Raw genomic sequence first — 27,582 nt, 5'->3', positions numbered from 1 at the left:
CCTCTCCCCTGACATCATTCCCCTGTAGACAATTTTTTAATACCGCAAATCGCAGAGAAGATACAGTTCTGCATGAGCAGAGTGAATTTCTTCTCCTGGTTGCTACACATACAACTATGAGGCACTTCCTTCGCAAGCGCCCTGAGGCAGACAACAAAAGCGTAGATTACATTATTGCTGCAACTTTTCTGGCTAACGCCAGTGCTTTCAGTTTGTTTTTATAACTGGCGGGTTCTGAGATCTGAGACCTCGTTTACTAAGGCCCTTGGAGATTAGGAAATTGTGTTCCTGTAATTGCCTTGTCGCCTCTAGCGTCTTGCACAAGATGGAGTTCGGTAAATATTTGCTTTTTTTTTTTTTTTTTTTTTTTTTTTTTTTTTGGGGGGGGGGGGGTTAAGCGTCTAGTGCGGCCTGGGAACGGTTAAGGCTTGTTTTGGGACCGTTTGTAATTAGGAGTAGAGGCAGAAAGCGCTGCCCTTGGAGGCGAAGGCGATTTTGTGGAAGAGCAGTCTCTTCCTTTTTCGCGTACCAGGAAGATTAAAACACCCGCCTTTGGGGGCTTTCCCTATCGAATTCCCTTCTCATACCCCGTTATCCACTCTGGGATTAAAGTCCGTCTGCGCCCCAATTTTAGTTCCCGCCCTAATTCTCTCGGTACTGATCTCCCAGGCCTTAACAAGGACCCGCTCAGCACGAAGGCGGGGTTATAGAAAAGCCTGCGCACGCGCATCAGACGCCCCCGGGGGGGGTGGGACTGGGCGAGAGATGGGATCTGCGCAGGCGGAGTGGGGGCGGGGCTTCGGTAACCCGGGCGACTCGACCGGAAGCTGAGGGACAGCACCAAGCTACGGCGGGGCCGGGCCTCTGGGGAGGTGCCAGGGTTTGATTAACGGAGCTGAACGGCCGCGGAAACATCGAGGCAAGTGGCGGGATCCCTCTGCTGCAGCAGCGGCTTAGTGGGGTTCGAGGAGCAGAAGTCGGGGGGGCGGCGAGGGCGCGAGTGTTTCCCCTCTTCTGGAGCTCAAGCTGAAAACAAGGAGGGTGACATCCCCCCCCCGTGGGGGAGGGGCGTCGCGCGTGGGCGCCCCTGCCCCGGGGGGGGGGGGGAGAAGGAAGCGGGGGTAAGGGTTAGGGAAGGGGGGGGGAGGATGCAGCCAGGGGCTGACCAGTCACCCGCCGGAAGGCTTTCGGGGCTCTTCGCTCCACCTGCCCTTGTGAGTTAGGTGTAAGGCTAGCGTTTGCTGTCGCACACTTCCCGCTTCCCCGCTGGGGAAGGAGAGAGGAGTTCAGTGGAGTCAACAAGCTTTGATTAAACGCCTCCCGTGTGCCCGGAAGGGGATGCAAGAGAGAAAAAACATGACCTCGCTTCTTACGGTCTAATCGTGGGAGGCCGTGTGTGCGCGTGTGTCTATACACATATCTGCAGATACACACACATATATATGTATATCATGTCCCTTTATAGGATCCAACATGCAAATAGCTGTATGAGCAAAACATATGTGTGTGTTATATGCACACACATATACATACATATGTGTATGAAAATCACAGTCACGTGGGAGACAGCGTGCAAATAACTTCTAAATATACATATGTACATATACACACATATATTACAGAAGTTGTGGAAGAAAACTTGCAAATAAGATGTATATTTATACATAATGCATATGCATCTATGTATATATCACTAATTGCGGTAGGCATCATGTCAGCTGCGAACAAGGGTACGCATGCGTGTATTGCAGTCTGATTATGGGACGCAACATGGGACTGTGTTATACACAGGATAAAGTGGAGATAACCGGCAGAGGTAAGGCACTTGGGTTAACAAGATCCTGCCAATAGCTTCCTGTAGACAATGAAATTTTAGCTGGAACTTGAGGAGGCTAGAAGGTGGAGATGAGGAAGAGGAGCTTTCCGGGTGTGGGGGGCAGCCAGTGGCAATGCCCAGCTTTGAGATAGGGTGCCTTGGGCAAGCCACAGCAAGGAGGCCAGAGTCACAGAACTGCGGATTATGAAGGGTGATGAAAGATGTAAGAAGGCAGGCACCGTTATTTTGTTCCTGGAGGTGATAGGGAACCACCAGAGTTTATTGAATGAAGTGAAATATGATGAAATCTGTGCTTGAGAACTTTAGGCTGATTAGGAAGAGTTGAGGCTGGGAGACCAATCAGGAAGCTATTGGAAAACCAGCAGCGTCAGGGAGAGAAGGGGTTTTAAAGGAGAAACATTGTTTTTTTTTTTTGTTTTTTGTTTTGTTTTTTTTTATTTAATAGCTTTTTATTTACAGGTTATATGCATGGGTAACTTTACAGCATTAACAATTGCCAAACCTCTTGTTCCAATTTTTCACCTCTTACCCCCACCCTCTCCAGATGGCAGGATGACGAGTAGATGTTAAATACATTAAAATATAAATTAGATACACAATAAGTATACATGACCAAAACGTTATTTTGCTGTACAAAAAGAATCAGACTGAAATATTGTACAGTTAGCTAGTGAAGGAAATCAAAAATGCAGGTGTGCATAAATATAGGATTGGGAATTCAATGTAATGGTTTTTAGTCCTCTCCCAGAGTTCTTTTTCTGGGCGTAGCTGGTTCAGTTCATTACTGCTCCATTGGAAATGATTTGGTTGGTCCATCCTCAGCAACGATGGCCTGGTCCATCAGAACTGGTCATCATATAGTATTGTTGTTGAAGTATATAATGATCTCCTGGTCCTGCTCATTTCACTCAGCATCAGTTCGTGTAAGTCTCTCCAGGCCTTCCTGAAATCATCCTGTTGGTCATTTCTTACAGAACAATAATATTCCATAATATTCATATACCACAATTTATCCAGCCATTCTCCAACTGATGGACATCCACTCAGTTTCCAGTTTCTAGCCACTACAAACGGGGCTGCCACAAACATTCATGCACATACAGGTCCCTTTCCCTTCTTTATAATCTCTTTGGGATATAATCCCAGTAGTAACACTGCTGGATCAAAGGGTATGCACAGTTTGATAACTTTTTGAGCATAGTTCCAAACTACTCTCCAAAATGGTTGATTCGCTCACAACTCCACCAACAATGCATCAATGTCCCAGTTTTCCCGCATCCCCTCCAACAATCATCATTATTTTTTCCTGTCATCTTAGCCAATCTGACAGGTGTGTAGTGGTATCTTAGAGTTGTCTTAATTTGCATTTTAAAGGAGAAACATTGGAAAGGTGAAGGACTTGGCAATAAATTAGATTGGGGGAGTGAGGAGTTCAGTAGGACATCTACTTGAGATTCTGGGTGACTTGGAGCATAATGATATGCTCAAGGGGAAGAGGTTCAGATGCATCCTAGGGCTCCTATGTGGAGGTACTGATTCCTTGGGGATTTATCTATCAGGACCTTCCTTTCATTTTTGTAACTGAGGTCCATCTAGGTGTAATTAGAGCAGAGTTCTAACTTAGGTCCTTTGGTAAAAGGGATTGAGGTTTGGATTTGCAGTTAGAAGATACATACTTTCACTTACTAACTCTGTGACTGGGCAACTTATTTAACTTCTCTGGGCCTCAGTTTCCACATCTGTAAAATGAAAAGATTGGATTATATCCATTTTCATTTTTTTTTTTTTTTTTTTTGCACTGTGGACCCCTTTGTTAGTCTACAGAAGCCTGTGATGGTTTTTTTCCTCAGAATAATGGTGTTTTTTTCCCTAACTATAAAATAAGTAGAAATATGAAGGAAATCAATTCTTTTTAAATCCAGTTGTCTGTCTGTCTATCTATATCTATCTCTATTTTAAAAGTTCATCAACCCCAGATTAAGAACCTTTGTTGGCCTTTGAGGTCATTTAGTCAGCAAGTGTTTATTGATCACCTATTGGACACCTTGCTGAATTCTTCTAATACAAAGAAAAATAAAAGGTCCTTTGCTCTCCAGGACTTCATAGTCTAATGGATGAGACAACATGCAAACAACCATGCACAAACAGGATATATATTAGGATAAGGGAAGGCACTAATATTAAAGGGAAGAGGTAAAGTCTTTAAGAAAGCAGAAATTCAGCTGGAATTTAATAGGAGACAAATGAAGAAGGGAGAGAATTCAGACTTGAAGGACAATACATGAAAATGCCTGAAGTGTGGAGAATGAGTGCTGTGTATGAGGAACAGCATAGAGGTTAGTGTCTTTGGGACACAGAGTACTTGGGGATGGTTGGGTATAAGAAGAATAGAAAGATAAGAGGGGCTCAGAGAACAAAGGAGTTTGAACATTTACCAAATAGAGGATTTTCTATGTAAACTTAGAGGTAGAAAACTTGGAGTTTATTGAGTGAGGGAGTGTGTAACATAGTCAAACTTGTGTTTTAGGTCCCTTCAAGCTACCCCCCTTTTCAGCTCAAAATCTATGATCCTTTCAGTATACCTCTCTGCCTGCTATCAATTATTATGCTGTGTAGGAATACAAAGATGCTTTCTGGGGCTTCAGAATTTGTAGAACTCCTTGCTGATAAACTAAATTTCATTAAACTGCTGTGCTTGTAATTTTTGTGTTTTTTTTTTTTTAAATAGTTTTAGTGTTTGAATCCTCCCTTACTAATATGCTTATAGTTATTTTGGTAGAGTGAGAAACTTTATATAGCAGCAGCAGTTTTTATATTGTCCTTTAGCTACATTTCGTCTTTCAATTTAAGGTCCTTAGAATTGTGCATAAAATAGGAGAATTCTGTGTAAAAGAGAGACCCTTTAGATCCATGGAAATAACGCCTTTATTTGAAGAATGTTGTCATGATTTTGACCTGTTAGAGGGCTTTCTCAGGTTCTCGGAGGAGTGTGTGTGTGTTTGTGAATGTGTGTGAATGAGTTTGTACACATATGTAGACCTATCTATGTATATATATCTACAAATATGTGTGTGCATATAATTTGAATGCTAAAAGGAGCAAACTCAAGTGGAATTAAATGATACATTTTTGAGAAGTGTATTTTGGAGTGGATTTGGATAGAAACAGTCTTTCAGAGCTGAAAGAGTTCTTGGAAATCTTTCTTCTGAAACTGTTCTTTTTGCTTTCATGGCTAGACTTTTAGAAAAAGTAGTGTAAAGGCTCCCTCAACAACTTCTACTTAATACGTAACCCCTTGCAATGTGGCAGCTGACCAATGTGACACCCTTTCCCCAACTCTAGGGAAAGTGTTCTCTCCAAAGTGGGAATTGCTTAAATTTATTACCTTATCTCAGTCCTGTTTTTGAAATCTGTTTCTCCTTCATCCCTTTGTTTTTTTCTACATATTGCTGCTGTCCTAATTTAGGCTTAGTCTCTTGTCTGAGCTACAGGTGAATAGTTTTCTAATTGATCCTGTGCTTTGAGGTTCTTGGCCTTTCTCTTCCATCATCTGCAGAGATGAAGGTCTTTAGATCTGTTCATAGACTCCCAATTCATAGGATATTAGAATTGTAGATGTAGAACAGAAAGCCACCTTAGCTCTAGTATCGCCCCTAATTTTACTGATGAAAGAACTGAAGCCAGGAAAGTTTAAGTGAATTGCTCAATGTCACATTGGATCTAAAAGTCAGTTGCCTTTCATTAAAAAGAAAGACCTTAACCTGACATTTCTTATAGTCCACAATATTGCTTTACTTTTTCTAGCCTTATCTTATAGGATTTTTTCATGTTCTATGTCCCAGCCAACTGTGCTGTTTGTAATCTATAAATGGAGAATATTTCTTCTTCTCCTCTGCCTCTCAGCACCTGTGACTCTCTTCAAGACTTGTTTGAGGTTCTTATACAGAACTTTCTGTGATCCTCCATGAATGTTTTCTATCAATATTCTTGTCTTGAAAAACCAGGTTCTAATCCAGTTCTTCCCCTGGTTTTTATGATATTGAACACATTATTTTGCCTTTATAGAATTTAGTTTTTTAAGTAGTAACAAAAACAAAATTTTAAAATCACTTACTATGGGTGAAGAAGTAGAGGTTTTAATTTTTTTGGTCTGTACCTTTGAATTTTGGTAAAAATCTCAGTATTACAACCTCCTTCATTAAATGCAGATCAGCATCTCAAAGAGTCCAAATAAACAGGCATTTTACAAGGCACTGTGCTTAGTACTGTTGCTACTGTTGTTGCTGGTATTAAAAACAGCTCTAGGCCAGCACTGTCTCCACTGTACTATTAAGCTTGTGTTCTCTTTCTCTCTCTCTCTCTCTCTCTCTCTCTCTCTCTCTCTGTCTCTCTCTCTGTCTCTTTCCTTTATGTCTTTTTTTTTTCTAATTTTCAGATGTGTTTTAATTAAAATTTTTTTCTTCTATACATATGCTTGAAAATTTTAATAATTATTTCACTTGAAAAAATACAAAAGCATCTTGTATTTTTAAAGCTTACAGTAACTTATTCATTGCAGATGTCATTTGTGAGGCTGAGCCGTTTTGGTCCCCGTGGAAATGCAAGAAAAGTGCTGAAAGCTAAAAAGAAGAAAACTCCATTGAAGCAAGAATGGGATGTAAGTCTAGGAGGGGTGTTATTGCATTACTTTGGAGTATCAGAAGTGATTCCATGGCTTCAGTCACTCATTGGATTACTCAGGATAGTGGACATTATCATTGAGATGGAGCATGCTATTGAATATAAACAGTACTTTGTGATAAAAAATGGATAACATGTGGTGCTAAAAGGCCCTGAGAAGTACATGAGGCAACTTCAGTCAGTGCCTACTGTGTGCTAAATTACAGGAAAAAAAGATCGACAAAAGATAGTACCCTTTTTCAAAGAGCTTACTGTTTAATATGGGAAAGGCATGTTAACAATTGTATACAAACAGGCTATGAACAAAATAAATTGGAAATAATGAGCAGAGGAAAAACATTAGAGGAGACCGGAGAAAGCTTTCCATAGAAAGAGGGATTTTGTCTGGGACTTGAAGGAAGACAATTCCCTAAATCAGTGAAATTGCAGGTTAAGTGTGAAAAAATAAACCAATCCAAAAATCCCCCACTCCTAAAACATACTGTTTATATAGTCTCCTTTAAAATAGTCACCTTATTCAAAAATTCCAATAGACTGATGGAAAGGTGCCATTATATCTAGAGAGCGAACTATGGAGACTGTATATGGATCAAAGCAGAGTATTTTCACTTTGTTATTTGCTTGTTTTTTTCCTCCCTCATGGTTTTTTCCCTTTTGATCTGATTTTTTTGTGTGTGCACAGCAGAATGAATATGAAAATGTGTTTAGAAGAATTGTACATATTTAACCTATATTGAATTGTTTGCTGTCTTGGGGAGGGGGAAGGAGAGGGAGAAAAGTTTGGAGCACAGTGTTTTGCAAAGGTGAATGTTGAAAACTGTCTACATGCATTTGGAAAAATAAAATACTATTAAAATTTAAAAAAAATAGTTACCTAAGGAGATTTTATGCACATTTCTCCAAGTTGTGATTCCTAGAAACATTATTAGAATAAGCCCTCTTTTTTTCTGAGCCTGTATCACATAATTTAAAAGTATATTTAAATTTTAGAAATAGTCAAAAGTTGTTTGATGACAAATCTGTTGAATGAGGTAGAAACTCAAACTCTAGTAATTTTTTAGGGATTGAATACAAGTTGATCAAACCAGTTTGCATGTAGTGATTAACGGCAGTTCTAAAAGATGAATTCCAGTGATGTTCAAACTATGGGCAGCATTATTGGAATAAACGGATAGCTTCCCAAGGTGACTGCTTATGAAGTAAAGTCTATATAAATTTTTTTTGCATTAATTTATTCTAAAACTTCAGTACACCCCAGTGTTATGGTATATGCTTGGGTATGTATATCTTTCAGTACTGTAATGATGTCAAAACTAGTTTCATTAGATTATAGTTTATGCCCTGTACTTTTGTAATTCTGTTTGAAAGAATTTTCATTTTATAGTAGGAAGTCATAAACTAATTTTAAGCCAAGGAAGAAAAAACGTATTCTCTGAATTTAGAAAAAAAAAACTTTTATTATCATCAACTTTCTTTGAAGCTTTGTTCTTATATTAACCCTTTAATAATTCTGAGTAATACTGTTCATACCTTTTTACTTCACTAAATTTGTTATATAGTATAGCAACTAAATTCAGTCTGAAAGTCCATTTTGCTTTTATTGTTTCCTAGGACCTACAGTTTCATGAAACTCAACTTGAAAATGCCATTTTAGTTAAATGAACTAATTTTAATAAAATACTAGCCCACTTCACTCTTATTTTTATCCTGTTATAAGCTCATTGAACAGGTTTTGTATACCAAAAAGGGCTTGTGTTTAATTTAAAATGAGGAAAGCTGATGCCTAGTACCAAAAAGAGTTTTCTTTAACACTAACTAATTTATTCTTGTTAGAATTTTATATATTTAATCATTAAAAAAAAAAAATCTTTACAGAGTACCGTGAATGATTTAACAGTACATCGAGCAACTCCTGAAGACCTGGTAAGTTAATATCAAAAGTGATTAAAATTACTTATATGTAACATGTTCCATTGAAATGTTTTTGTTTTAAAACTAAATGATAGGGGACAGCTAGGTGGCACAGTGGATAGAATACCAGTCCTAAAGTCAGGAGAACCTGAGTTCAAATCTGCCCTCAGACACTTAACACTTTCTAGCTGTGTACCCTAAGTTGCTTAACCCCAATTGCCTCAGCAAAAAACAAAATAAAACTAAATGATAGCATATTGTCTCCTAGCTATTATTTAATAAGTATTCCTTGAAAATATGTCTATACAAAATAAATCAATTATTTTAAATATCCAGGCTTGTCAAGATAACTGATATAGATTTAAATTGGGTTCTGAATCTTATTTTGTCTAGCTTTTTACATTGCCCTTGCCTATTTGGTCCCCTCCTTATTTTTTCCAAGTTTATTCCTCATAATAATCCCTTATGAAAATTCTCTGTTCTAACATCTGCTTATTCTACAAATGCATTCCCACCTCAGTGTCTCTTATTAAGATTATTCTTCCTGCTTGAAATGCCTCTCCTGGCCTTCCTCTAAGTCTTACCCTTCTTTTGAGATATAGTTCATATCCCACTTCTGTGAGAATTCCAGTGATTTCAGCCATCACTTTCTCTGAACTTGTGTAGCTCTTGGAGTCTAAAGAACTCATTCAGCCCTTAGCATAGGGGCTGTATTACTCCTGCCTCTCTGTGTGCTACTTACCACAGTGTTCTGCATACATTTAACTGCTCTTTTTTTTTTTTAATTACTTTTAATGACACCTTATTGCTGATTCTTTATTCATATATCAAGAAATAACAAATGTGCACTTTATATAAGATTGAACATCTATCTTCTTCATATATATAGTTCTACATTGTTGATGTTTTGTCAAGACAGACTATTCTTGAATTTCTTCTTTCTCCCAAATTAGTGAATTCTTCTACTTCATTTACTTAAAGACACTCAAAGATCTCTCTTTACATTTCCACGAGAAACCATTGTTATATTAAATACCTGTAATAAGAAAGCTAGCAAATGATTTTTAAAATGACATGTTCACTATTGGCAAAGATTGATTAAATTTGTATACTCTTATATAAGAGAAGTAGAGATTTGCTTCTTAACTTTTTACCTTTGGAAGGAGAGTAGTTCAGAGAAGCAAATTCAAATACTGCCTCTGATAATTTCTATCTGAGTGACTTTGAGCAGATCATTTAATGGTGGGTGGGTCTTGGTTTCTGCAGTCAAAAATGGAAAGATTGGTTTAGATACCCATGGAAAATCTCTTTGAACTCTAGATGTGATCCTGTGGTCTTTGCTGCCCCTGTTTTTGAGAATTCAATGGATAGTTAGAAGTTCCTTGTGATGTCTTATTTTAAACTAAAGGAATTCCTGAGTATCTATCGTACAACACTTCTTGTCATCCAATGGTCTGCTTTGCATACAGTAGATGCTTAATTAATGTTTGTTGACTTGAACTAAATCAGAAAGATAACTGCTTGAAATGTCATATTGTCCAGAGTGAGATTTTTGTTTGTTTCTGCATATTGATATAGTCCAGAGCCATATGTATAGAATCCCAGGGACAGGGATAGGAAATTCAGGAGCAGTGACTTATGTAAAGTTCTGTATGGGAAATGCTAGGGGCTTGAATGAAGTTGGATTTGTCTTTACTGAAAATAGTGATATGTTTTGTTATTTAATTGTTCAGTTGTGTCCTATTCTTCATGACCCCTCCTGTCTTTGCAAACACACTGGAGTGGTTTGCCATTTCCTTCTCCAGTAGATTAAGGCAGAGCTTTTAAGTAACGTACCTAGGATCACATAGGTACATAATAAGTGTCTGAGGCTAGATTTGAACTGAAGTCTTTCTGATCAGGCCCAGCACTATCCATTGAGCCACCTATCTGTTTCCCTTTCCTTAACCCTGAGACTCGGTGAGAACTACTGCTGGGAGATATAACATTCAAAGGCAGCTGCTTTGGAGGACCCATGAGAGGTGGGTGCTGAGAGAAAATAAGGCAAAGTGGGAGACACACCCACACATGGACAGAGCACAGGCATCCCTCCTGCTTCTGCCTGACGCAGAGCCAAGCTGGTAACCCAGGCCCTTTTGGCCCCTGCCACAGCTGAGCTGTCTGCTCAGGGAATAGTCCAGCCTTCCCAGTTGTTCAAGAGATGGTTGAATTACCACCCCAGTGGAAATGAGCAAAGCCACATAGATGACATTAAGACAGCTGCATTAATAGAGGAACAAGAGCCCAAACTAAGTTTGCAGGCAAGTTTGAAGGTAGGTGAGTTAAGACAGCAACTATGGCTGATTGCCAGATGAATGAGGTAGAACAAAGTTCATAAAGTGGCTGTATTTATGGTTGTAGTGGTTGGATATAACTTTTATGTACAAGTGCCTATGCCCACACCATGCACTATCCTTTTGCCTAGCTAGGCTTTCCAGTGCTCTTTGTTAGCTTTGGATAATGAAAGTGGCTAGCATGCATTAAGAAATGGTCTTCTGATCTGTGGTCTTCCCAGCCTATGAGGCAATAGAGCTGGCTTGATCTGGAATTTGATTCTAGAACTTGTATGCTCACAGTGACAGCAAATCAAATGGGAAGGGATGAAGACGTGGGAAAATCTCTAAGGCTTAGGCGAATCTTTTATAATAATAAATGATGAATTACTGCATGTATTGGCAATGAAATGGGGGAAAATAACTGAAAGGCTGCAGGATTTTACTGTTTATATGACAGCAAGGGAGGCAGTGGAATGACCCTCCAAGCTGCTCAGTGGCTACTGGAGTAGAGGTTCTGAGTAGACAACTAGATCTGCAGCCTATAAAGAGTTCTGTGGTATTCTGATATGGTTGGATACTGTCTTAGCTTTTTCCAGGGAGGTCAGCCTTTAACACACCTTCCTTAGAATGGCCATATTATCACTCTATCCCAGCCTATTAAATTCTTGCCTATTCTTTAAAGCCTAATGCACTTGGAATTTTTTAGCTTTAGTAATATTGTATCTTGGAAAATTGTACCCAATTATTCATACTCTCACAGATCATTTAGAAATGTAAAGGTAAATTTAGTAACCTACAGAATTATAACAGAGTGATAAAACTGGGGAAATTTTAGCTCACATTCCAGTATGCATATCCTTGTTGATCAAAAAAAAAATTCTCAGATTTCTCAAAACTTAACTTTGTCAGCTTCTCTTTGTAAATCACATATCTCACAATCAAGTCAGAAATAACCAAGAAGGGAGATGAACAGGTTGAAGTTCACAAAAGTTGAAGTTCACGAAAGCGAGAAAAAATATCTACTAAGAAAAAATATTGGGGACAGAAGTGGAGGCTGTAGCTTGCAGTAAAAGTTATCTTTGGGAAGATGGGTTAAAACAATAAAGAGATTTTTCTTACTGTCATGTCCTAGGAACTTTGAAGTCTACTTACACAGTGAAATATTTGGTGTCCATTTATGGCTGAGTGGCTATGAAATTCTTGACTTGTAGGAGGGTTTAGGATAGTTAGTGTTCTCTAAGTCCTCCAATTCAGTTTTCTCAATAGGGCCTTGTTCCTCAGTTTGCAATCTGTATACCTGCACATCCCATGTGACTCATCTATTTCTATAAACTTATCTAGATATTCCTGACCTTAAAGTCATGAAGAATTGGGATGAAGATCAAGCCTCACTGGATATAGTGATAACTCCTTTTGCAGATCATCTGGAAATGTTTTCTTGCTTACATGAAGACACTGCTTAGGCCCTTGAAATAGTGTCATCACACTTCAAAAGCTGATTGGCCAACAGTTCTTTCTTTAGTTGTTATTAATCTGTGGATTAGTTCATTTGAGTAGTGTATGACTAAAGTACGGTGAATTATGGGCAGGGGGACTCTTGCTACATTAAATGTATCTGCTCTTGTTTTTGAAATATCCTTTTAGCTGCTTATGATCACTAGAATAATTTTTTACATACGTTCATAAAAAGTGTGTAGGGCGGAGGGGGTGATAGAGGAGCATCAGGAAGGAGGAGGAACCTGTAGTGAAACAATGATTATATCTTGCAATTTCTTGCAAGGAATTACTATAGAGTCTTCATATTGTTTATTCTTCCCTTCCTCCCTTAGGATAGTATCCCTTTTCTGTGCATTTGTTTCTGCTTATAGGGTGTCTGAGGAACTCATTTCTTCCCTATTGAACTAACACCTCTGTTTTTATATAAAGTTGATTGTGAAAAGCAGCCATATAGACTAGTTGAATTTCCCACTAGTAAATCATAGTATTGTTTAAGTTCAACAACTAACTCGGAAGGTTTACAAAATGGAATTCATAAAATACTGGAATGTAATAATGGATAGTGTAGGACAAGAACTGTGGTCAGTTGTCAGGTAAGCAAGCAGATTAGACTGTAGCTACATACACATCCAGAGAGAGAATTATGGAGACTGAATGTGAACTAAAGCATATTATTTTCACCTTTTTATTATTGTTTGTTGTTTTTTTCCTTGTTTTTCTTTTTGATCTGATTTTTTTTTTTTTTTGAACAGCAGGATGAATATGGAAATATGTTTAGAAAAATTTTATATGTTTAACCTATATTGGATTGTGAATGCAGCTAGTCCTACGAAATATACTAATTGTTCTACTCATTCAGTGGCTTGCTGCAGCTCCATTTGGATGCTGACCTTGGCAGGATGGTAATGGATTAGCTGGCTGAGCTCATGTTTTTCATCTATATCAGGTACGTCGTCATGAACTACACAAATCAAAGAATAGAGCACTTGCCCATTGGGAACTTCAAGAGAAAGCTTTGAAGAGAAAATGGAAAAAGCAGAAACAGGATACTCCAGATCTTCTTGGAAAAAGGAGATTGGCTATCATGAAGGAGGTAATGCTTAAAACTCTGTTCACATTTTTTAACATGATGAGGAAAAAGGAGTAGATAAGTGATTTTTTTTCTTTTTTGTTTCCTTACAGTTGAATAAATTAGCAGAGTCCTATTACTCAATAACTGTCATATGTAAATACTTACTCCTAGTTCACCAGATCAAGGAAGCTGGCTATAATCCCAATTCTAAGTTTATATCAAGTTAAAATTGAATCCTCCCCCAGCTAACTCTAACATTTTACTAGAAGTAAGATATTTACATCAAAGATTAGACGTTGTTTTGGAATGAACTCAAATTAGAATGCGGGAAATGGAGAACGACAGTTGTGTGTCTTAACTTTATTTGTTGATGCTTTTCAGTATTTGGGAAACTTGTTCTTCCCTTATTCAGGATGCCTTTTGCATTTTTAGTGTTTAGGTCAACAGGTAGAGGGTATAGGCAAGTGACTTTTCAAGTCTTCTTTAAAGTATGATATATCTTTCTTTTGAGGAGTTAAAGTTATTTGGATCATTATTCCATTTTCTCAGGGAGAAGTAGGTGTTAATTATGTATATCATCAAGCCTTTTATGAAATCAGGCTGCTCATAATTTCTTATAGAACAATAATATTTTATTACATTCATATACCATAACTTATTCAGTCATTCCCCATTTGATGGACATCCACTCATTTTCCAGTTCCTTTTTTAATACAAAAAAGGCTACTACAAACATTTTTGCACATGTGAGTCCTTTCTCTTTTATGATCTCTTTGGGATACAGACCCAATAGAGACACTGCTGGATCCAAGGGTATACACAGTTTTATTGCCTTTTGGGCATCATTTCAAGAATTCTAGAATAATTCTAGAATGGTTGGATCATTTCACAACTCCACCAGTAATGCATTAGTGTCCCAGTTTTCCCACATCTCCTCCAACATTTATCATTATTTTTTCCTGTTATCTTAACCAACCTTAGAGGTATGAGGTAGTACCTCAGAATTGTTTTAATTTGCATTTCTCTAATCAATAGTGATTTAGAGCATTTTTTGATATGGCTAGAAATGGCTTTAATTTCTTTGTCTGAAAATTTCTTTGCATTTGTTCATATCCTTTGACCATTTATCAAATGGGGAATGGCTTGAGTCACTTCTCCATATGTTTTAGAAATGAGGCTTTTATCAGAAATCCTGTATATAAATTTTTTTCCCCCCAGGTTTCTGCTTCCCTTCTGATCTTCTCTGCACTGATTTTGTATACACAAAACATTTTTAATTTAATGTAATCAAAATTATCCATTTTGTATTTCACAGTGTTCTTTAGTTTTTCTTTGTCCTTTAATTCCTTTTCTCCACAGATCTGAGATGTAAATTATCCCTTTTTCTCCTAATTTGCTTATAGTGTGACCTTTTATGTATAAAAGAAGAGAACCACATTGCAAAAACCTTGAGAGAAGAGAGTATCCAGGAGAGGATGATTGACAGTGCCAAAGGCTTCAGAGAAGTGTGAGGATTGAGGAAAGGTCATTAGATTTTTAAATGTTCTTAGCATTTGACTATGAATGCAAGAAGAGATACATGATAGTAGCTTGAAGGGATAAGAGAGCAATTCAAGCCTTCTTAAAGCTAGAGGACCTACTTGTATACAGTATGGAAGGAATCAGTAGATAAGGATAAACTGAATATTAGTGTTGATGAGATAATGATAGGGACAAGTTTCAAGTAGGGCATCAGAGGGGTGATTATCCAAGTTACTAATAGAAAGGTTGTACTTGTCAAGGACAAGTATTCCCTCTTTGTCAGAGACTAGATGGCTGATGTCTTAGAAGGATTTTGAGTTGTAAAAGCTGGTGCTCATAATGGATGGCCTCAATTTTCATAATGAAGCAGGAGAATAAGTCCTCTGCTGAGAGAGATTGTGAAATAATATAACTTAGGCTTGAAAAGAGAAGAGGAAATTTGGAAAAATTGCTGTGGAGAGTTTGATGGAAGAATCAATTAGGGAAGGATAAAAAGAGTATCTTGCTGCAGTGGGGACTTTGGAGATTTTTTTGAACAAGGCCTTTGATTTCATTGGTTAGAGTATTCCCAATGAGTCAATTCCTTTTATCAATTCAGATTAGCACTTGACTTGCAAATTACAGTCTTAGAGAGTTGCCAGTTGAGATTAGATAACCTAAATTCATAATGAACTGAGCATGTTTGTGTACTTCTTACACCAGCATTGATGAGGAATGCTGATGTTTATAAAGAGTAGAGTCAGTTAGTGGGGATAACCAAATTTGTGTTTTGGCATCTTGGATTGGAAGGCCTGAGTAGAATAGGGAACCAGGAGTGTTGGTGCTTGAGTAAAATGAAGTAAGGATGAGAAAGAAAGAAATAGTATTGGAGGGAGAAGGTTTTTGATTTGGCAGTCTATGATTGAATTACTGGTATTATGAATGGAGAAGTGGGGTGTTGGCTAACTCTAAGATGGGGAAATATGGAAAAAGGGAGATTTAAAGGGGCATCTGAGTTAGTAAACCCTGGAGACCCAAGGACCTTGACTAAACTAACATTAAGCAGTAATTTCTTTGTCTCTTCCCAAGATGACAGGAAATGATTGAAGCATAATCAGAATACACTTAAACAAAGGTGTTTTGAGTAAATGAATGAGAAAGAACTAGAAAAACTTTCATGAATTTTATTCTTAAGTAGGTTACATCTTTGTGATCACAAAATTAACTGAAAGGTAAAGAGAATACATGATCCCACTCTTACTGTTTGTTGGTCTTAAGAAAGCATTTGATTACTTGCACGATATTTGATGATACAGGAAAAATTATTGTTGAAGATTTTGTTTTTTAAAGCACTGTCATCCAATCAATGAGATTCTTTCAAAGATGAAACAATGAAAAACTTTGACAATCTCTGGTTAATATTAAGTGAGACATAAAATACAGAGGTAGATTTGCTAAAGGTGTTTGCCACCATCATGGAAGATGTTCATCACAGAATGCAAATTGGAGAGACATTCCTTGGGTGGTCAAGTCCTCTAGTTTTTCTTTTTATTAATTACATCATGTTCACAACCTGGAACATTTTAAAACCTCGGTGAGATCTGTGAATAATCTAGAGAGTTTTTTCCAACTATACATACAAGAAAAATTTAAGTGGATGAAGACTACTTGGATAGACATTCCATAGAACTGACGTATTTTGGACAAGCACTTTGGATGGATAGAGAATTTTATCTACAATAAGTGACTTGGAAGAGGAGAACTATCCAGATTGTCTTTCAGAATGTAAAGAGTGCTTCCAATAACTCTGAACTTTCTTCTAAAACCAAGGCCCTTCATTTTTCTTCCCATCATGCTGAATGACTGAACCCCATTTTTTGAAGAATGACATTTTGTGGTTATTCCATGAGCAATAGGGAGTCATATAATGGTTTGAAGTGAAGAATTTACTAGTGAAGAATTACACAGGAGATCATATAAAGGATGTGTACAGTGTGATAATGTGGGTTGTCCACCTCAGTCTTCTGTCTTTTGCAAATGTGTTTGTACTATGCTGTATGGTAGGATTTTATCTGAAGACTGCCTGGAGCATATTCCAGATCCAATCTCTTTTCTAGTTACCTAGGCCTTTTGAAAAAACTGTAATTGAAGCACTTTTACTTTATTCAACATTTCTTCCCATAGAGATTTAAGCAAACCTCAAAGCACCACACCCTTCTTTTTTCATTCCAGATGTTTTGGATCTCTTAAGTTCCAAAAGTCAGTTTTCCTTTTCCCATTTCCTTAGTTCTTAATAAGGATCTCCCACCATATTAAGGCTTTTACTCCCAAACTTCTAAACCAATCTGACCGCAACACAGGACTGAGATTCACAATCCTTCTTAAGTGATCAGGTTAACTCTTTGTGCCCTAATACTCCTAAAATAGATATAGATAGAGAACTTCTGCATCTCTTATGATGTCTGTGCTTAGGGCTGGGAGAAAAAAGCCTGAATCAGGTAAAGAAATATCTTATAGCAGATCTCTTTTAGAGGTATCCTGTAGAAGTTAGTACTGTGGTGGGAATGAACCCAGAAAAAGTGAGGTATGGTTATTGCATTTCCTCTCTAGATAACTTGAGACTAGTCACTTGTCCTATCTGAGTTTTTGTTCGTGTCTCTATAAATGAGTAGGTCTGGCTTCTGAGGACCTTCCTACCTCTAAATATATGGTCTTGTAACCATATGATCTCCTATCTGCTTCTACTGTTGCTATAAGAATCTCATATAATGTGTGGATATGAAAATGAGAAATGGCTGAGCAGGATTTGTAGTTTTTTACTCATCTAGTGGAATGAGAGAACTCCTAGCCAGCTACTTCACACTATTTCCATTAGTTAACTATTTACTTATTCATTTTCTCAATTATTAAGTAGTAGCTTTTGGAAGAAATACAAAAGATAAATAAAACAGTTGACTTCATAGGGCTTGCAGTATAGAGGAAGGATACAACACAAATGAATAGTCAGTATTATATAACAGATATACATTAGTTATAAGCTCACAGGACAATAATTTTAATGTAAAATGCAGGATAAAAGTATGAGTACAAGTCACAATAAAAACCTTAAGGATGGAAAGATATTTATGGGTGGTAGGAAGGGAATGAAGAAATGCTCTTGGAGAAGCCTGTATTTGTTCTGGGCTTTGAAAAGGGAGAGTAGGATTTGTGGTCAGTAAGAAATGGTATTAGTAAAGGTTTAGAAACTTTGCACCTGGGACATTTGATTATAGCATTCCCAGAATGAGGATAATAATTCTCTAGGACATAAAAAGTGGATGGGGCATTGAAAAGCATCCAGTGTTGGGGGGAAGTTATGAGGATGATGAATGAGAATGGTCCCCTAGCCCTGTAGGGATAAATAGCGGTCATGAGGCTAAAGTAGTTTGAGAAGCATTAGGAATGTTTTGCTTCTCATATCACTTCTTTATGATATTGGATTTGCTACTAATAATTTGAAACAATGAGTCTAGAATGATTTATGAAAACAGGACAAAAACTAGATGCTTTAGGGTGGGTTAAGTAGATAAATTATTTAAGTTAATATAAAAACACATCAAGTGCTGCATGACATGTATTCCAGTGGTTTCCCCTAGTCCCACTTTATTTTGTGTCTCATTGTGGTATCAGCATGTTTTTTGGCAGAGCAGGATTAAGTAGTCATCTTCTATATAACGTTTGCAGTGTTTTACCTTGTTGATCTCCAAGAAAAAAATCATCCATTCATATGGCTGACCTAGAATCTCTCATGGAGTAATACCCCCATCTGCTGGAACTGAAGGTTATTGCCACTATTAAAAATTTTAAAAAATTAATGCTGTCTTTTCTTATATTTTCTTAATATTCTTTTCTTATATTCTTATCATTTCATTTCTCTATATTTGTCATTTTCATTATAAACAGTTTTGTAGCAACAAACAGTTTGGGAACATTGAAAACCCTGTGGAATTTTCTAAAATGAAATCTAGATTAATCTACTCCTTTTCAACTTTAGACTCACCTCATCATAAAAGTAGACTTCTCTAAGACATATTGAACTTCCCAATAGATTAATTTAATTTTCATATTTAAAAATGGCCCATATAATTAATGATTGTCTTTGTTTACAAGAATTATACTGGCTTAATTTACTATACATGGATTCTAATACAATGTTATTTAATAAAGACTTCTGTTGATAAATGGATGCTTATTGAATGCCAATTGATAATAACAAAATTAAGATTCTTAATTGAAACAAAAATATTGGGTAGCTATCATTTGACTTAATTTTTTCTGGCATTAATATGAGACCTTTCAGTGTAACTTCCAAGTTATAGGTTTTATTTTTTGCTGAAGCATAAATTTTCTAGGCATAGATTTTCCCGATATTGATAGAGGTAGAATCTAATTTTAAAAAGCTTGATGTAACAGGATCAGGGAAACTAGAATTGAAAGAGGCCTTGTACACTTCCAACTCTAAGGGATAGCCTGTAGAGATTGAATTATTTGCCTGTGTCACACAGGTAGACCTGTCTTATGTGTATCTTCAAAAATCCATAATTTTTCTGTTGTGGAAGACTTCCTGCCCCAGCTAGGTATATTGTAGTCAGGCAGCAAGCATTTATTTAGCACTTACTATGTGCAAGGCACTGTGCTAAAGTCTTATTGAATTGGAAATCTATTAATCCATTTGATAGACCATATAGAAGGCAGGGCACACCTGTGTTTTTGGTTTATATTAGGCAAATGTTAGTTGTACTTTTTATTTGTAAATTGTAACCAATTGTAGGATATTGTCAGATAGTACAGGGTAAAAGATGCATATACACATATGTGAATGTGATATATTTGAAATATAATTAGATTCTTAAAATCATGTTATATTGCTGCTTTAAGACTTTACTTTTAGCAAATAACTACTTAAAAGTGGGAGCCATAAAGTGATAATTTCAAATTTTCTTAGAGTAGAGGAAAACTGTCAAAGTGTGGTAGAAGTGCATTATTTTTTAATTATTGTTTAAGAAAAGATAAAATAATGATTAGGTAATTTAAATAATTCCTAGCTTTGAAGGGCCTTCAGACAGCTTACTTACCTGAAATATGAGAACTTCTCAAAGTAACCAATTACAATTCATTATTTTTGAATTGCCACAATACCTTCACAGGCCTAACAACCTAAGTAACAATTGTCAGGTGCTTTGCTGACAACAAAGTGTATAAGTATCATAACCTTCACAGTATAGTGTTTTGAAAAAAGCAAAAACTTGGTAAAATTTTTTTACATTAGGTAAGTATGTATAGTGTCCATCTTCATGTCAAAATGGTATCATTTTAAAATTGACTGCTGAATAGACAAAACCATTGTGCCAAACTTCTCATTCAGTTTGGTTTAATAACTTTTGTCAAGCATATACTGTGTGAAAAACATTGCCAAGAGCTAGGAATATAAACATGTAAAATGACAGAATGGCCCTCAAGGAGTTTACAAGTTGACAGGGAGTTGAGACTTTGATACAAGTAATTATATTAGTTCTGTACTTCAAGCTTCCCTAGTGTGATTGGTATGTACAGATCATACTTGTTACTCCTCTATAACTTAAAGAATTGCCATGGCCCTAAAATTCTTTTTGTGCCCATTGGTTATAAGTTTCTCAATATGTAGATATCTTGGTCCTCAGATATTACAGCTTGTCACTAAGACTGGTTCTCTGTTTGAAGACTTTCTATTTAGAACCTGAACTCTGCCAATGTGCAGCACTACTATGCTATGAATAGACATCAGTGGAGAAATTTAGTATAGAAAATGATTCATGTAAAGATTATAATACAAAAGACTAAGTGAATAGAAAATATAGTGTCTTGAGAGATTAAAGAAGGGCAGACAACTTTTGGAGAAATTATAGAAGACTCAATGAATGCGATTGTATCTAAACTGTTGCTTTAAAGAGAATAATGGATATTTAAAATATTAACAGAATGATATTGGGGAATAAAAGAGAGACTATTCAAAAATAAGAGTTGAAACAGATTACAAGGAGATTATGTCAAGCCTAGAACCTTGTATTTTATTAGAAAGGCTAATCTGAATTTTTTTTAGTTTGTTTTAGTTTTTAGCAGTAGGAGTGATGTGGTTAGATTTTACATTAAACAGGTTACTTCTGTAACGATATGAAAGGATGGCTTGAAAAGGAGAATGGATGAAAAAGCAGGGAGATTGGTTAGGAAATGATTAGAATAGTTTGAGTCAGGATCAAAATAGTGTTAATGGTAATATTAAAGAGGGGATGAATACTTTAAAAATATAATCAATGGGATTTGGTACTTGACTATGTTGAGTAAAGTAATGGAAAATTCAGAGTTAACTCTAAGATTTTGAGTTGTGAAAGGTGAAAACTTGGTGAAAGTTTGGTATTACCAAAAGAAATGGGGAGGCTAGAGAGAGGGAAGGATTTCAGAAGGAAGATGACTGGTTAAATTTTAAACATGTGAAGTATGAAATACCAGTGGACCACTCAGGGATTGTAGTCTAGCAGACAATTATTGATGTGTAACTGAAATTAGAAGAAGGGAAAGCTGTCATTATAGATTTGTTAATCATCTACAGAGAGATGATCACTGAAAGTAATGGAATGAATGAGAGTGCCTTGGGAGAGAGTATAAAAAGAGCAGAGTGTTGAGCATGGAAGAAGGGGGGGAAGAAGATAAGAGTACTTTTAAGGAGGGAAGAAAAGGAGGATTTAGTGAAAGCAGCTGAAAAGAATTAATAAGAAAGGAGAACCAAAGGTAGTGTATTGTCAGAGAAGCAAAGTAAAGACAGTAATGTTGGGGATGATTATTAGTTACGCAAATAATGCAAAAAGGTGAGGGAGGAGGAGGACTGAGGCCACTGAACTTGGGCATTAGGGGATAATTGACAACTTTGGAGAGAAATTATTTTTTGGTGAAGTGGTAGGAATAGAAGCCAGATCCTAAGGACTTGGGGAATGCGTAGATAATAGGTGGAGGAGGAAAGTATAATCTTTTACACATATTGGTGAAGAAGAACAATAGGTGAAGACTTCTTCACCAAATGTCATCAAACCAGTCTTGAGCAGAAGTGGCCCTTGGGTCCCCAGGCTTCCGTATGGTAGGGAGGTTCCTTTCACCCACTTAGTATCCCAAATTTAGGGTTCAATGTAATCACCAAGCCAGAACTGAGAGTACAGAAGTATGGCTATTTATCTTTTTCTATACACTACGAAGGGAATACTTGAGGCTTGTCTGATGAAGATGGGGTCCAGCTTTGGACCCACTGGGAGCAAATGGGCTATGACCTCCTGAAAGTTCTTCAGCATCTTTCCTCTTGGGCTCTGCCCCCTGACCAGCTTCTCTATGAAGTGTAGTGTTCACTTTCTCATTGGGGCTACTTCACTGAGAACTGTCCTACTTTTTTTTTATTGTTGTTGCCCTAATTATGGTCTCTGTCTCTGATAAAACTAAGTTCTGAGAACTGCCAAAGGTTGGACTGATACAGTGAAGTATAGATAAGGAAAGGACTGGGACAAAGAGGTATCCTACTGCTGTTGAAGTCCTGAGGAACAACAGGTCATTTTACCATCCTCAGAGAGAGATGAAGTTAGAACTGGGGAACTTCCTGTGCAAGTTCTTAGAATCAAGAAAAAGTGAAGGGGGCCTTCTAATAAAGTGTTTGGTGCTCAAAATGTTCTTCATCTTCCTATATTCTTTTTCTACATGTTCTTGTTAACAAAGGCCTTTTTTTTCTTCTTCCCCAAATGTAGAGTCAGGATGGTCAACCAAAAGAGACAATTTTGAGAGGCAAGTCTCTTCCCTATTGCGGATCTCTGTAGAATAATAAACTTGGGGTGGTGGGAGAAGAAAAAGTTATATGCCCCAACTGTAAAATACACCAGTTAAATGTTCATTTATAAAATAGAGGAGGTGAATAGGAGAAGAGAAGATGAAGGGATTGAAAGTGGAGCAAGATCAGGGAAATTGTTTTAAAAGTACAGGACTGGATATAGAATATAAATAGAGAACAAGGAACTAATTAGAACCAAAAGGGCTTCCCCTCTCCTTTCTAACATAGGAATATTGGAATAACTTGTTAAAGCAAGAAAATAGCTTCATCATAAGAAATTGGTTGTTAAAATGAGAGCCTTATTTGCATATTTTGTAATTATTTCTCTAGGCTTTGAAGTTTTTGATGAATAATCATCTCTCTTGTCTCTGTTTCTCTCTCTCCCTCAAGATCCTCTCCGATCACTACCAGATGCAAGATACATTGGAAAAATCTGATGAGATGATGGCTGTAGCAAAAGATCTGTTTGGTGATGCCCCTCGTAGGCGCACAGGTAAATTGTTCTTTTATTAATAACACTACCAGTGAATATTGAATACAGTACTTTTCTCTTGCCAGCTGAACCCATAGGTCAAATTGATTAATGAATTTATATGCACATCTCTGTTAGTTGTCATTTAGCTTGTTTGTGTCCTTTAAGAATTTTATGGGTTAAACTAGATGACCTCTGAAAACCCTGTAAGTCTGCAATTCTATGTTAGCAATAAATAGTGTAGCTAATAGAAGACTAATACTAGGGTTTTAGAAACATTTATTTCAATACATTTACAGGAATTGTACATAAGGTACAAGAAGTGGCCCATTGCACTTTCATTACAACTAATTACTATAATAAGTTACATAATATATAACAACCAATTATCACATTTTAATCTAAAAGATAAAACATTTTGTCAAAACAAACTGAAACTAGAAATTTCCTTTAAGTCCTCTCTCAAAGTACATATATTTAATGATTTGGACAGTGTGGAGTGCTGTGTATGGGAAGTTGGCTTTGGAGTATGGAAGGTATGGGGCCAAAACCCACTTCTCTCTGGCCTTGGACATGCAACACTCTGAGACTTTAAGTTGGTAGAATAAGTTTTTTAATCAGGATTTTTCTAGCCAAGTGAAATCACAGGTCCAGTTCTCTCCCATTCCCTCCAGATGGTTAAAACACAAAAGGAACTCAACCACTTTTGAGTATATCAAATTAACCTCTTCCATGTGGGGAAACATAAGTATCTTAACTGAAAATATAAGAATTTTTAATTTTAATTTAGGACTCAGTATTCCACAAAAGACTACATATAAATGGAGAACTCTGCTTTACTATTACATCACAATATTGAAATCAACTGGATGAAATTTATCAAATTATTGACTTGCTTCTTTGTATTCTATAGGCTATCCTAATGTAACAGTTGCTCCTGCCTCTGAGATTGGTTCCTCCCCTGGCCCTATTGTGTCAAAAAGAGATTCTCTTACTGAGTCAATCAATGAATCTGCTATTGACCCTCAGGTAATGTTATCCAATTCCAACTCTTAACAGTATATTAAAGGCTGGAATTAAATTTAAGCTTTGCAGTTGAAACTTAAAATAATTAAAGTAGTATCAAATGTGAGAGTGTTGTTATAGTGGTGATTACTTAATTGCCCTGAATGTTATATGTACTATTTAGTAATACTGTGCTTGGAAAAAGTAACCATAAAGTGGTCTGATTCCCAAAACAACATGGTATCAATACCATCCTTTTATGATGATAAATCCTGCACATTATTAGTACATTTAAACTATAGTGGTTTTGAGAAATGAGGAATTTGCTATGTAGAAAAATATTACTTTATCTCTTACTAATTGGAACCCAAATCCCAAGGATAGCTTATACTAAAATATAACAAAATATATTTCTGAAGAAAATAAAAACAATCTCTAAAGATTATCCTGGAAGCAGTAGATTTTTAGCCTAATCTTCTAATTGACCTTATAATGACTGATGTCTTCTGGAACTAACAGTGGAAAGAGCATTGGACTGTAATGCCGGAGAAACTGAGGCAAGAGAGAGATTAGAGAGTTTTTAATATTTTATTAATTGGAGAGCATAATTGACTGGACAGGACTCTTGTCTCAAATTATCCAGTCATACAGAGATAAAGATATACTGGGACCAAAGAATCCATGTTGGTCCCAGAGCTAGAGGAGACTGTCATCTCAAAGAATCCAGCGTCCAGTAACCAGCATCCAGCCTCTAGCAATGAATGGGAGAAACCCAATTTCTTAAATACCTTTTAGAAACAAAGAAGGGGTAAGAAGTGCGGGAAAATGTCTGTCAGGATGGGGAGAGGCCATAAATCCTAAAAACTCAGAGACAGGATGTCTGTGAGGTATCTTGGAATATTTTAGAGGAATAGTGTAAATTCTTGAGGACAGAAAAGAGTCAAGAGGTCTACTCTCTTGTTTATCTTGCTAACAATTTATAACCTTAGAGTAAATGGTCCTCAGTCTTAATGGACCAGAGTGGGAGTTTTACAGCTTAGGGGATTGAGACAGAACAGTTAAGGAAACTGAGACAAAGAAAACTAGTGCAGGAAAACTGAGTCGGGACAGTTAAAGAGAACTGTGGCATAACAGGACATGGAGTCAGAAAACCTTTCTTGGAGCCTTGGCTCTGAGGTTAGTTGTATGACCTTGGGCAAGTTCCCTTAACAGTTCAACTCATTTCCTTAGCCATAGGATGGTAATAGTAATACTTAACCTTTCTGTCTTTCAGCGTTATTGTGAAGATCAAATAAAATAATATATTTAAACTATGTTGTAAACATTTAAGTATTAGATAGTTATGTTATCAAATAATAAATTATATTTAACATCCTACTTCTTAAATTGGTTGTGTAAACTATTATTGTTTTGAAAGATTTTCAGCAATAAAGGTCAGGTCAGGTCATAGATTCCTTAACCAGAAAATGAAATTAGACTCCCTTAACAATTTCATGTACCTAAATATTTCTATGCAATCACTATTTTATTCAATGTAGTGTTTTATAGAACTATCTAGTAAGGCACTTTATTTAGTGATCAAGAATTCCTATACATTCCCTTTTATCCTTGTAGAACATCACTGCAACTCTGAAGTACATAGGGGAGAAACTCTATGAAACAAAGAGGGAAAAATCTTTATAGAATAGAGTGGAAATAAATTAATTCATACAGTAATAATTCAAAATTTGTGACCATTTATATGCTTTTTTCATGTTTAGTAAATAGATAACTTCTTTAGATATCATATCAAAAGTGGTACTATAACAGCAGTTTAACTTTGTAGTTGAAATTGTTAAAAAAAAAAAAAGAACGCTCTTTTAAAATATAGATATTCCTATCACCAATTAATGAACTAATTATAATTTATTCTTATTTATTAAAGCAGCTTCTTTAAGGACTTCTTTGAACACTTGAAATTCATTTCAAAGTAATGAAATATATTTTTATTTAAAAGTATTCACTGATCTTACATTCTCATAGATTTTATCTTTCTCTTGATTCATTATTTTTCAATTAGCAATTTTTTTTACTTTGTTAAATATACAGAAACTTCATGATGTAGTGATATATTTCATAGAAACTTGCATACGGTTAATTTTCAACTTAGATTTAACTCCAACTATCACCCAAGAGTATTTAATTAATAAAATGTTGAAATAACTGTTATAAATCATTCTTACTTATAAAGTAATCTTAAGATATCAATATTTAAGACAGCATAATTTTCTGCTTAGGCCATTCAATCTGTATAGGAAACTGATGATACATCTGCCATCTGCAACTCATAATCCTAAAACAGTTGTCTGAAACTGAGAGACTGAGTGATCTTGACTGTGTTTACATAGCTAGTATATATCAGAGTCAGGATTGAATCCAGGTTTCTCAACTCCAATGCTAACCATCTAGGTGCTTTTCCATGTTCCCTTTAAAGTACAGTCTTATAATTTGGATATTTGAAAACTTTACAGAATCTAACTTTAAATAAAGTAAGTACATTAGATCTCTCCTTACCACTCAGCATAGAACTAGTTAGGATCTTGATTAGTGATGTTGACTCTTTTTTGTTTGTTTGTTTAGAAAAAATTTTTAAAAGTAACTAGCATATTGGAATTTAGCTAGACATAAACTGTTTTGAGTTAATATTGTCAAAAATGGAATTCTGTTAATCTGCTATATCTAAACTATCACTTTATACTATACATAGAATTATATGCTCTATGTTACATATAAATAGCTTATTTATATTAACATTTATAATATTTATAGCATATATAAAGACACACACAACATATATTAACATCCCACTCATATGGAGGTCAGAGTTTTAATAACCTTAGCCCTTAATAGCTCTGAATCCAGAAGTGACAAACATCTCTGAGATGTACAAATGTTAAAGTCACAATGCTAAAGACCATATACTTTACTTCATTGGCAGGGCCCTGAAATCTTATTCAGAGCTCTTCTTTATTTTAGGTAAGTTTTATAGTGTGGATTTTTTAGTGTTTTTAGCCCACATTAAATTAAAAGTAAGGACTAGAAAGATTGTTAACAAAAAGTGGTAGTTGACAACTAGAAAAGACTTAAGAAAATAAGAAAAGAAAACGGCATAGGAAAGACATACATACAAAAGCAAGAAAAGAAAACAGCATAGGAAAGACATACATACAAAAGCATCATGGTCGGGAACTATTAGAGTAGCCTCTGAGGAATTCAATTACAATAGAGTAATTGATATTCATAATAATGACCCTTGGTCTTCAATGAAAGATTGATTACATATATATTAACTTCTGTTTAAGAAGATAGAAAAATACAGAATATATATTAGGAATATTATATCAGAGTGTTTAATAACTAAGTATTTCTAAAGGG

At 36.1% G+C, this 27,582-nt stretch overlaps 1 protein-coding gene across 2 annotated transcripts in view; it reads left to right on the top strand.

Moving 5' to 3' along the window:
- The first annotated feature begins 230 nt into the window (after nt 1–230).
- Nucleotides 231–27,582, top strand: part of SPICE1 (spindle and centriole associated protein 1) — a 53,491-nt gene continuing 26,139 nt past the window's right edge. The window contains exons 1-6 of one of the 2 annotated variants that reach the window (XM_031959671.1): nt 231–335; nt 6,396–6,494; nt 8,393–8,440; nt 13,187–13,333; nt 23,082–23,184; nt 24,077–24,192. In XM_031959671.1, the coding sequence (XP_031815531.1) occupies nt 6,396–6,494; nt 8,393–8,440; nt 13,187–13,333; nt 23,082–23,184; nt 24,077–24,192 (513 nt within the window). In that variant the 5' untranslated portion in view covers nt 231–335. Of the gene's footprint in view, nt 336–792; nt 920–6,395; nt 6,495–8,392; nt 8,441–13,186; nt 13,334–23,081; nt 23,185–24,076; nt 24,193–27,582 lie in introns of those variants that run through there. The other variant, XM_031959670.1, reaches the window with a different exon arrangement.

The sequence above is a fragment of the Sarcophilus harrisii genome, chromosome 3 (assembly GCF_902635505.1).
Source record: "Sarcophilus harrisii chromosome 3, mSarHar1.11, whole genome shotgun sequence".
NCBI classification, from domain to species: Eukaryota; Metazoa; Chordata; class Mammalia; order Dasyuromorphia; family Dasyuridae; genus Sarcophilus; species Sarcophilus harrisii.
The sequence above is the reverse complement of the archived record's forward strand: the minus strand, read 5'-3'. Positions and strand labels throughout refer to the sequence as shown.